At 40.4% G+C, this 12,177-nt stretch overlaps 1 protein-coding gene across 3 annotated transcripts in view; it reads left to right on the forward strand.

The window, feature by feature from the left end:
• Positions 1 to 12,177, forward strand: part of ADAMTSL1 (ADAMTS like 1) — a 394,276-nt gene that overhangs the window by 337,643 nt on the left and 44,456 nt on the right. For all 3 annotated transcript variants that reach the window (XM_074533419.1, XM_074533420.1, XM_014269810.3), the window contains 4 exons: positions 1,772 to 1,982; positions 5,666 to 5,845; positions 7,426 to 7,579; positions 8,800 to 9,940. In XM_074533419.1, the coding sequence (XP_074389520.1) occupies positions 1,772 to 1,982; positions 5,666 to 5,845; positions 7,426 to 7,579; positions 8,800 to 9,940 (1,686 nt within the window). The remainder of the gene's footprint in view (positions 1 to 1,771; positions 1,983 to 5,665; positions 5,846 to 7,425; positions 7,580 to 8,799; positions 9,941 to 12,177) is intronic.

Consider the following 12,177-nt stretch of genomic DNA (forward strand, 5'->3'; position numbering starts at 1 on the left):
TTTCATGGAAATTCTGGGAAGACCTCTCCCCTCAGATCGCTCATATGGAGAACATACTCCAGCTTAGCTTAACTGGCTGCCATATGTTACTCCTTTTCCACTGATAAATAGCTCCTGGTACATTTGTACAGATTAGCGTCCTTCAGTGTACTATGGCCTGGAAAGTGACCACGGGAACTTCAGTATGTAAGATGCATTTATTGTTAGAAAGGGTTAAACAGATTGTTGTCATTGCTACTAACAGAACCAAGAACATTGTCTAAAAGCAAACTACAGCATCATTTGTGCTTACAGTGAGGCTCAGGATGGATCCTTTTATAAAATCAGAGAATGTGACCAGCAGATGGAGCACAGTAGAGGAGCAATGCGCCTTTGGTCCATCAGCATATCATCTAGGGAGGAAAAAAATTTCTTACCTGCTAGCTGTTTGAATATGTTAAGGGTGTTATTTGAAGGAAAGGAAACATGCTCAAAAAATAAAATTATAAACTAAAAAGAGGTTAGAATTGTTCAGTGATTGTAGGAGAGCACAATCTTAAATGGTTGAGTACTGTGTTTGCTAACATCGTATGTTTTACATGCACTGAGCTATTTCCATTGATTGCAGATCTCTGAGCGTCAGAGTGGGTTTTTTCTGCTTCTTCCACAAAATCTGCTACATTCTGCTGACATGCTTCATAACTTTTCTTCATTATCTGCCTCCATCCTATTTGGAGCCTGAGGGTATCTTCCTTCATAATCACTCTCTTTAAGCTTCTGCCTGGATTTGCTTTCTTCAAAGATGGGCTCTCTGAGCCTTCCTTTTCCTGAATTTTTAATTTATTCTCTCAGCAATCAGTTTCAATAATATCATGTTGGAAATGAAGCTACTCTTAAGACTTAGAAAAAACAGCACTATCTGGATTTTCATGCTTTCATTTTGGATGTGGGAGTATATCCAGGTCAACATTGAGTTTTGCATGAATTTGTTGGGGAGGCTATTTTCTTGTATTTTCTTTCTGAATATATGACTTATTTTTTGTGTATACATTTTTACATATCTCTGAAGTGCTTTCTAGCTGAGACATGAGTGGAAGGCCTAGTGTTTTAAAGAATTTTCTGTGTTTACCTGACAAAATTAGGGGTTGTACAGTTCAAATAGCAGAAATCTGGTTTTAAGGTGATGAACACTGAAATACCATTATCAACAATCCTGTTGATGCAGGATTTACGTAGCTAGTTTAGAGAAGATTTACCTCAGTGACAGATGTTCATCCAGGGGTTAAAGATGATCCCCTGCTTTCCCACTGCATCTCTCAAAGCTTTAATACCTCCTATCTCAACAGCCTAGAAAAGTAAGTCAAGAATACCAAAGAAATTTGTTCTCAGCATTTCAGTTTCACATTCCTTTAATTACACTTCTGTTAATATCTTCCTTTATTTTTTGTTCAAGATAGTGGGAGAAAATAAGTTAATTAATTCCACTCTATTTTGAATTACATTGTCCATGCTCCTACAGACAAAAAAAAAATCCTACTGTAGGCCACAAAACATTAATTGTGATATTGCAGGAATCCCAGAGACTTGCAGTCCAAGAACTTCTGACAAGAGATGAAAATGCAGAGCTGCAAATATTCATCTTAGCCTCATTCTCCAGCTACCAGAGGGACATTGATCTGAGAAGGAAATTTCCCTTTCATTCACTATTTCTTCATCTGTCATTATAATAGGAGAAAAAATTAAGGTGATTTTTTTTCTGTGCTTAAGATTGTCTCTGCTGACCTCTTCACAGATGGGAGATTGGGAACTGGAGCACTTGCAGTCTTACCTGTGGGGTTGGTTTGCAGACACGAGATGTCTTCTGTTCTCATCTGCTATCAAGAGAGACCAATGAGACTGTGATTTTGGCAGATGAATTGTGCTCTACACCCAAGCCATCCCTTGTGCAAGCCTGTAATCGCTTTGACTGCCCACCCTCCTGGTATCCTACAGAATGGCAAGAGGTAAGAATTTATGTGTAACCTTATTTTATGACTGCCTAAAGTCCTCATTGCACACATTTCAGTGCTCAGAGGGCTGGAGCACCCCTCCTGTGAAGACAGGCTGGTCAACTGCAGTAGAGAGGGCTCCAGGGAGAGCGCAGAGCAGCCTTACAGCTTATCAGGTGTGCCCACAAGAAAGCTGAAGAGGGACTTTTGACAAGGGCATGTAGCAGTGGGGCAAAGAGTAGTGGATTTAAACAGAAAGAGGGCAGATTTAGTTTAGTTATTAGGAAAAAAATGTTTTAGTGTATGGGTAGTGAGGCTGTGAAGCATGTTGCTCGAGGGAGATGGTGGATGCCCCATTCCTGAAAGTGTTCAAGGCCAGGTTGGATGCAGCTTTGAGCAACCTGGTCTGATGGAAGACGTCCCTTGCCTAGTGGGGGGCAGAGGGGGAATGGGGTGGGGTGGAACTAGAAGAACTTTTAGGTTCCTTCCAACACAAACCATGCTATGATTCTATGGTTTAACTTTAGCCCATCAACCGGAATCATTAATCATTCTGACAAGCCATTTAAAAACTGCTAAGTGTGCATTTTTTGTTCTTAAAAAATGCATCTGTGTTTCCAGAAGTAAACAATGACTGTAGCTATTTCTAATGCAAAGTTATTGGAAAATCTTAACAGCTGGCTATAGATTTCAAACAAAAATATCTGGAATATATTGGTCAGCTGCAGGGACTGGACTTGGGTGAGCTATGTCTAGGTTTCTAGGAATACTAAACTAGAAGGATTAAGGATAAAAGTCTTTAAAGCATTTTGAGTACCTCATATGTTCTCAAATAATAATTTTGTTTAGTACAAGATATATTCCTCATGCTTCAGATTAAGTAATGTGTGTTAAACACTTCCTGTTGGGAGATGCATGGTTTATTACACTAATTATAAAAATTCCTATCTACACAATGGGTCTAAAAATTCCTATATACACAAAGGCTTTCCATTTTTAGAAAGCACTCTGAAATGACTCAATTTGCTGAAATCTGGTTGCAAATACTTGTGTAATTCAAAAGACTTAAAGATGTTTCTTTAAATGGTGGTAATACTACAGTTTTAATAATACGACTGCAGGAGGAAGGAATCTTTTAAATATTTCTGTGCCTTAATTAAATGCACTAGAATCTTTATCATTTTCAGTGGTGTGCTTCTGGAGCAGCGTTTAAGCTTTCATTTTACAAGGTCCTATAAATATCTGTTCTGCATACCTGAAATGGAAGAGATCCATTAGTAAATCTTCATCCACCTTTGTTTTATTACTGAATAAGTGCTAAAGTCTCAGTCCTAGCATTCTTCATTTGCTCCAGTGCTGTCTTTGCTTCAAAGATAATTAGAACAATGATTTTAAAACAAATTCAGCATGGGAAAATTGGTAGTATTTTCTTATATTTTCCTTTCTATTTCTAATCCACATGATAAAGTGTCTCTTCTAAATCCTCAAGTGTCAGGCCTTAAAAGAAACTGAGAGACTGTATGAGAAAAAAGCTTCTTTTGCAGGTGCTTTATCTTACTGTGGAATCTTAGCAGAGAATTGATTTTTGACAGTAAGGAAAAAATTAAAAAAATTTAAATTTAAAAATTAAAAAATAAAAAAAATTACACTGCTCTCTATTCAAGGTATACCACTATATTGTGGTATACCTTGAATAGAGAGCAGTGTAAAATTAAACCACATGGGAGACGATGGAAAGGAACTTGGGGGTCCTGGTTGATGGCAAGTTGAACATGGGTCAGCAGTGCCCTGGCAGCCAGGAGGGCCAACCCTGTCCTGGGGTGCATCAGGCACAGCACCACAGCTGGGCAAGGGAGGGGATTGTCCTGCCCTGCTCTGAGCTGGGGCAGCCTCACCTCCTGTGCTGGGGGCTGGTCTGGGGGCCACAGCATGAGAAAGAAATTAGACTATTGGAGAGAGTCCAAAGGAGGGCAGTGAGGATCATGAAAGGCCTTGAGGGGAAGCGCCATATGAGGAGTAGCTGAGGTCACTTGGTATGTTCAGCCTGGAGGAGACTGAGGGGAGCCCTCACTGCAGTCCACAATTGCCTTGTAAGGGGGAAAGGAGGGGCAGGCACTGATCTCTTCTCTGTGGTGACCAGTGAGAGGACCCAAGGGAATGGCCTGGAGTTGTGTAAGGGGAGGTTTAGGTTGGATATCAGGAAAAGGTTCTCTCCCCAGAGGGAGGCTGGGCACAGGAACAGCTCCCCAGGGCAATGGTCACAGCAGCATCCTGACAGAGTTCAAGAAGTGTTTGGAGAGTGCTCTCAGGCACATGGTGTGACTCTTGGGGCTGTCCTGTGCAGGGACAACACTATGTAAGTGAATAAAGTCCAAGAAGCAAGAAAAGATATGTTTTGTCTTATCTCTGGCAGAGCTGGAAGGGCAGAGACTTCCTGAGATTTACTGATTGACAGTAGGAACATACTTTGTGATACTCATAGTGAGTGACCCATTTGGTATCTTGTGTATGATATGATAAAAGTCCTTAGGTAACATTGGAATAATACTTTTAATCGTATTTTTCTTCCTCCTCAGGAATGAATTTTTCTAAAACGAGAGGCTGATAGACATTTTCTTCTGTTGAAAACTAATGTTTTTGTTGCTTAATTTTTTGGAAGCCTTTGAGCTTTGTACCATTCAAAATAAGTAAGACAAAAGCTAATTTTACACATTAAAAGAAACCAAATATAAAAATGTCTTTCTGCACTTCCTTTCTGTCTTTCAAAGCAAATGTTTAGCCTAAATATTCAGGCTAACATTAAAGTTCATGCAGCTCTTTATCTCAGAGAGAAGGGCCTTTCATGACTGCAAGATTTTTTAAAACACTCCCTTTTTAACTGCTTAAGTATACTTTTTAATACTTCTCCATATTATTGTCTGTTTCTCTTGAATAATTGCCATGTCACAAGCTATAAGCAACTCCTGGTCATGCCAATGTAATGCAAGCTCCCCCTTTCCTTTGCTAGAAGAAATGAGAAAAGGAGTTGAGCTGGCTGAACTGAGCAGAACTGGGAGTCTCTTACTAGCCTTAGGAAAAGGATCCTCAGGAAAAAGGGCTGAGCAACTTAAATTTACAAAAAATATTCAGGAAAACTACTAAATTTGGTTAATCAAAATTTCCTGCCCTGCTTAAGTAGAAAAATGGATGCAGAGAGGGATATTTACATTAAAGACAGAAGGGAGGTGTATTCTCTGGATATGAATAATCTCAATTTACTTATCTACTAGTGGACAAGACTTTTCCACTCTTTCTGACATGGTTAGTGTCAGAGCACAGACACAGGAGTTACTATTTAGATTCTCCACATCAAATGCAATTGTCTCAGTTTCCAGGTGGAGAGGACAAATTTCCCACCTCCATACTTCAATGCTGACTCACTGACTGTTTCAATGTCTTTTGAAAGAATACCTTAAAACAGAACACTTCAGAAATACTGAAACAGTTTCTCTAAATACTAGCAAATTAAGCTGCTCCCCTTTTCCAAAATAAATTTGACATTTTTAAAAGCAGTCTACTTCGAGGTCTCTGAAATTTTTGTTTTATGTTTTGTATTTGGCCAAGACCAAGTGTTGATTTCTACCCTAATTCACAAGTAATTTTTGCAGCAAGGAGGGTGGTGAGGGTATGGTGTGAGGTGGCTGTCTCTTTTCTCTCAGTGTTCACAGACCTGTGGTGGTGGTGTCCAGAAGCGAGATACACTTTGTAAGCAGCGCCTGGCCGATGGGAGCCTGTTAGAGCTGCCAGAAACCTTCTGCCCCACGCCAAGGACCATTACACAACAAGCCTGCAAAAATGAGGATTGTCCCAATGAATGGCTTCTCTCTGACTGGACACAGGTATACTATTTGTTTGCATGAGCATTGTGCAGATCTTGGAGATGAAGTTCCGAAGGCAGTTGGGATAGAGGACCCAAATAAGGTCAGACTTCACAAAGCATGTTATGCCCAGTTTTGTCCTGTAATCTGTCCTCATCATCCTAGTTAGGGATGCTATCACTAGCTCCATGTTCCTCTGTGGTGTCCGCCTCCACAGATGTGCTTTAGCTGTCTGACCAAACCTTTAAGACCCTTCTGGTGTAAACAATAAATCCCTTGCTCCAAACAATAAATCCCTGCCTCTGTCCCTGCCAATGCTAATTATTTCATCCAAGGCATTGATGAAGAGTAATCTTTATTACCCTAGGCTACATGCTCTTTGTTGCCAAAATCTAGCTGTTCTGATCTCAATAGTCTTTTCCTCTTGGGGTCACTCCAACCCTTTCCTATGATGAAGACAATAGAAAATAAGAGGAAGGGAGGGAACAGGAAAGGAAGAGAATGTTGAGGGGAAGGGAAAGGAGAAGGGGAAGGGAGGAGAAATATTATAAAAATATAATTTTACTTTATAAGGTCGAAGCAAGGGCAAAGGTTCATGGCAGTTAGCATGAAAATGATTCCACATCTTGCAGTCTCTGCCACCACTCTTCCAGTCCCCTTTCATGGAAGATAGTGGAAATTGTCTTGCGGAAGTTGTAAAAGAAATGCCAACCACCCTACAGAGCTGTCCCACCTGCACCCTCTTTATGGGGTTCTGCCTGGGCATTTCACTCAAATTAGTGTATGTTTTCATAAAGTCTTCTGCCAGGAGACACATAGCCATTCTGGCAGTGAAGATGGTAATTACAGTGCTTTACCCATTTTCTAGTTACTTTTACAGACTGCTGCTTTGTTCCAGTGCAAAGACACTGTCTGTATTTCTTTTTCCACAATGCTATATGCATAAATATGAAACTGAATAGTCATGATGAAGTCCATCAAACCATGTCCACCTGTTTGCACCTGCACTGCAATCTGGTATTAGAGGGTTTATACCATTCTGTGTAGGCCATGTATAGTAACTACAAGGCTGAGGTAATTAATTGGTGACTAAAATATTCATCCCTTTATTATTCCTAAAGGGATTTTCAACAGCAAAGCTTAAAGATTAAGCTTAGGCTGGATTTTATCTGGCCCAGAATGCAACTGTGATCTGCAGCTCCGTGAGGTCTGCTCTTGGACATGAGCTGGAGTTTTTCCAGCCAGCAAACACAGACACATAGAAACAAAGCTAAAAGACTGGCTTCGAACTGTAGCACAGTACCATTAAAACAAGAGACACCATCTGACAGAAAAGAAGGGGTAACAAGAGCATGGAAAAAAATTAAGCCTTACAGGACAGAAAATAAGAAGTAATTCATCTCCTTACTATGCCTGCACTGTTTGTAACTGCATGGTCAGATGCTGCTCTGTTTTATTCTGCTGCAACCAACATTTTGAAAACTGCAACTGCTTTATCCTGTGTTGTGTGTATGCAGTGTGGATATGGGAGTTGAGGAAGGAAGTGCGTTTTCATGGAGCACCTTTTTCATTTCTCCTAATGTTTCTCATCCTGTTCCTAGTGCTCAGTGAGCTGTGGAGAAGGCACACAGAGTCGAAATGCTATTTGCAGAAAGATGCTGAAAACTGGGGGCTTTGTTATCATCAATTCCTCACTCTGCCTCCCTTTGCCATTCTCATCCTTGATCAGGCCCTGTTCACTAGGCCCCTGTGCACGTAAGTGGAAAAGGTGTTTGGCAATGTCTGGGGAAAAGGGATTGGAAGTGCTTCACTAAGAAATCCATGCTATTTCCTGCTTCACAGCCTGCTTTCACGCTAGTATTACTCAGTCTTGTGGAGTGGGTTTTTCTGTCCGTAAATAAGTCAAGCCAGTGGAGAAGTGCTGCAGATTTCACTAATGGAGCTGGATATGAGCCAGTGTGCTGGAAGGGAGCTACTAGTTTCTGGAAGAACTCGCTCAAAATTCTGATCAAAATCTAGATCTTAATTTTGCAGCTGGAATGTAGAGGCTCAGAGACACAGAACAGCAGCTGGAGGGCTGGAGCAAATAAACTGTCTGCTAGAACAGCTGCAAGGAAAATGGTTGGTAAGGGATTTTGCCAACAATCATTTAGAAACCTGTTATTTCATTATGTCATTCCAAATCCTCTATGACCTGTGATTGCTAATGAACCATGCAACACAAGTTAGATTTATCTTGGTAGTTCATGCATTTGTTTTTGCCCCTCACAAGTCCCCTGTATACTCTTCCCTAGTTTACAGTAAGCCACCTGGATATGTGAAAGTCAGCCTAGCTTCAGCTTGCCTCTGAAACTGCTGAATGTAGGGGTATGTAGGGAGAAAAGATCTGATGTTTAGAACTAAAGTTTAGACCAAATTTTACATGGTATTTACTAGTAACATGCCTATGCAGCTTAATTTAGTGCTTCATACTAAAGATCTCTGACACAGGGATCAGGAAACCAGAAGAACTCACTGAACTAGTGAATTTTAATAGTATTTACCACGTTTTTAAGCTTAGCCCAGAGAGTTTTTTCCTGTCCAACATTACACCTTGAGGCAGCAAGACTCTCATTCTACCTTGCTGTTGTGAGCTGCAAGATCACATTGCTTTTGAAGGTTTTAAATGGTAAACACTTGTCTATTCAGTGCATTTCTTAAATAACAGTTGTTTAAGTACTTTAACAAGAACTATGTTTCTGCTGAAGTTTTCTCTCTCTGGTAAAGATTTATCCCTGAATATTTGGTTTCTGCATATACTCTAGGCTACTTTCACATTCCTGAAGTGTGTCTTGTTATTCCTCCTACTTTGATTGTTTTAGTTTAACGTCCAGCTTCTGCCATTAGTGTCTAATGGGCCCAATGCTGCCCACAACAATGTAAACTAATTGCTTTCTTTAATGGTATCATATACTAATCATATAATGATATTTCAGGGCACAACAGACCAGCTCATAAGCAAAGCCCCTATATAATGGCTGTAAAGCAAGTTTACATCCAGACAAGGAAGCAGAAGAAACTGCACTTCATTGTGGGTGGATATGCCTACCTGCTGCCCAAAACTTCTGTTATTCTCCGATGCCCTACCAGGAGATTCCGGAAATCAATGATCACTTGGGAGAAGGATGATAAGAGGCTTGTCAGTTCAGCTCACATCACCATCGCACCCTTCGGGTACATGAAAATCCATCATCTGAAACCTTCAGACACTGGGACATACACCTGCACAGCAGGGCCAGCCCGGGAGCATTTCATAATTAAACTGATTGGAAGCAACAAAAAGATCATTGCTGAGCAGCCAGCTGGTATTAGGGAGGAAGAGGCCATGAGAAAGGCCGGCTTAAACGATGCCTTGAGAACAGAGGATAAATATCTCAATGGGATTTTCTTCAATGGCAGCAAGGCTGAAAAGCGAGGGCACCTTGCTAACCCCAGCAGATGGTATGACAATATTGTCTCGAGGCTGCTACAGCTCAAGGGCTGGCCAGTGGAAAGTCTGGAGTCCTGGGAAGCCCAGGAGTCTGTGGAGAGAAATGCATCCTCAGAACAGGACCAGAGCCAGGAGCATAGCTTGCCATTTACTATGGTCACAGAGCAGAAACGCTTGGATGATATCATAAGAAATTTGTCTCGACAGCCTGAGGAGCTTAAAGATATCTACACTGAATATCTTTTTATGCACCTGGCTCATGAGGCTTTCAGGAGCTACTTGGACCATCAGGAATCTGTCCTCAAAGCACCAAGGCGAAAAGTTGATTCTGCCTCAGTGGAGTACCCTTTCCACAGACGTGTTTCTGGATTTACCAGCTCCCTGAGGACATCATCTGCTGAAACATTTATTCCCACTTCTGTAGACCTGGCCAATCATTTGCACAGGCCTCATCAGAAGCCTGCCATCCTCCGAAAGATTTCAGCAGCACAACAACTTTCTGCTTCAGAGGTTGTCACCCACCTGGGACAGACAGTGGTCCTAGCAAGTGGCACATTGAGTGTGCTGCTTCACTGTGAAGCAGTGGGAAACCCAAAGCCCACCATCAGCTGGGCTAAGAATGGAGAGGAAGTGAAATACAATGATAGGTAAAGCATGTTATTTAACTTCTAGGAAAATAATTGATATTTTGACTCATCACTTGCCATGTGTTACTGCCTGTCAGTCCCATGGACGAAACCATGTTTTGCTGTAGTCTGATTTCATAACAGAAAGAAGGGCAAGTGTATGTGAATTGGTAAATGGGTTAAATAGAGCACTGTAAATCTTCAGCAAGGTCTGGATGCCGGGTCAGACTGGTGTGGCAGACAGGAACCGTACTTCTGTTTGAGTAAGTAAAAAAAAAGGAATTGTAAAGTACTAAAGGACATAAGTGCCTAATACAGTCAACAGAGCACTCTGTATCCAGAAACTGGGAGTCTTAGTTTATTTTCCCATCTGATGAAGATTGATACAGAGATAAGAAAACTGGTCATTGGTTGTTGCTATTATCCTCTGTTGGAGCTGAAATTGCATTTCTCCTAGTGCCACAGGAGGGCTTGACAGACATGGTTGTGGTAAGAGAAGATGGAGGAGATGAGGTTTTTGCCTTCCACATATATATCCATGCATTAAACTGCCCCAGGATAAGCTTAAAAGGGCATTACAATCACCATTTACTGTGTATGTTCTGATGAAGGCTGTAAATTGTGGAACCACACCTCATGGCTGTCTGCAGCTTTGCTGTGGTCTCAACAGATGTATCATTTAGCATTTGTCATCTCATGTGAATTGGTGAATCCTAACCTGTTTAAATTTCAGAATGCTGGTCCCAGATGTAACCTGAGAATTTGACATAGCAAAATGCTTTTATCAGTATACCACAAAAATTATGCTGTTTTTCCTTCAGGTGGCCTTTACTTTCTGATTCCTCCACATTATTCATTTGTGTGGAAGAGCACACAGAGAGAGGTTATTTTCAGTACAAGTTGTATGTTTAACTGTCTTGATAACATACGTTCTTCCCATGTGTATGCTTGGGATTTTATATTTTGGTTCTGTCCTGTGAGAAATCATTATATAAGAACAGGAAAAGACTGTAGTAGGCAGTAATAATGAGCAACACAGTACAACAAAGTTGTCCAGGGATCTGCTAGCAACTCCCTCTGCACAAGATACTGACCTCAGCTAAGACATACACATTTAGTCATGAGATCATGGGAAAAGATGGAGTCAAGACAAAAATTAATTTCCAGTGTGGTGCCCTTGGATCATCCAGTAAAATCTTGATTTAGGGAAAATTGCCCCTTCTATACAGTTATGAAATGATTTTCTTAACTTCTTCTTTATTTTGACTATTGAATCAAAGAAAAAGTATTTGCTTTCTATAATGATCTGAGTTTCCTGGTTCTTGCTTCTCTCTCTGAAGGCTAATAAGTATATTAAATTGAACACAAAAAAAAACCCCCAAAAAAGGTAACTTTTGAAGGGGTAGAGGTCACTGAGAACAAGAATGTACCTCTGGTGGAAATCACATACAGTCATAAGCATGACTTGGACATACAGAATCCCTTCATTTGGATATATTCCTGTAAAAATATCTGTAGGCCACCCCCAAAACAAGTTTCATATATAATTTTTCATCTATTGGGTATATCCTATTAGAATTGGGCCATTAAGTTGAGGATTTTTCTCTACTTGAAATTACTGTAACTTCTGTGGCATCCATGAAAGGGAAGGGATGTTACACAAAATTGACCTATGAGGAATGCTGAACACCACAGTCGAGAAATTGGCAAGTTTTTGTCACACTCTATAATCTTTCATGGTATCACAACATGTAGATTAATTTAGCTGGTAAGAGACACTTATGTGATTCCTGAAGTTTTATTTCAGATTTTTTTCATATATAATTTCACAATACTTTTTCAATCCTTATTTCTTTCCCATTCAGTTTGGCTGAAATAGCCTTGAATGTTGTATTTTGTTTCTGAATTACCAGTCAGTTGTCTGTGTGCTCAAAATTTCTATCAAAAAGTCAGAGGAAAGTACCATTTCTTTTCCAGTTAGTGGTATAAATCATTGACAACTCTTCTTTAAATATTGAGGCATTTTCTGCTTTATGGACTTCCTTCTGTGCTCATCATTTATTAGTTCCCCTGGGCTGGTGTGTGGGGGAAGAAATGACCATGCTCTGAGCTTCAGGCACAACTCAACACTCTATCTTTAGAGCTAATGGAAATTTAGAAATCATGACGTGTAAAAAAATTGTTCTGTGGATTTTTTTGCTGGATTCTTTAAGATCAGTATTCTGGTTTTGGCTTAGAATGCTCTTGCTGCCTGTCAG

Source organism: Zonotrichia albicollis, chromosome Z (genome assembly GCF_047830755.1).
Source record: "Zonotrichia albicollis isolate bZonAlb1 chromosome Z, bZonAlb1.hap1, whole genome shotgun sequence".
Lineage (NCBI taxonomy): Eukaryota > Metazoa > Chordata > Aves > Passeriformes > Passerellidae > Zonotrichia > Zonotrichia albicollis.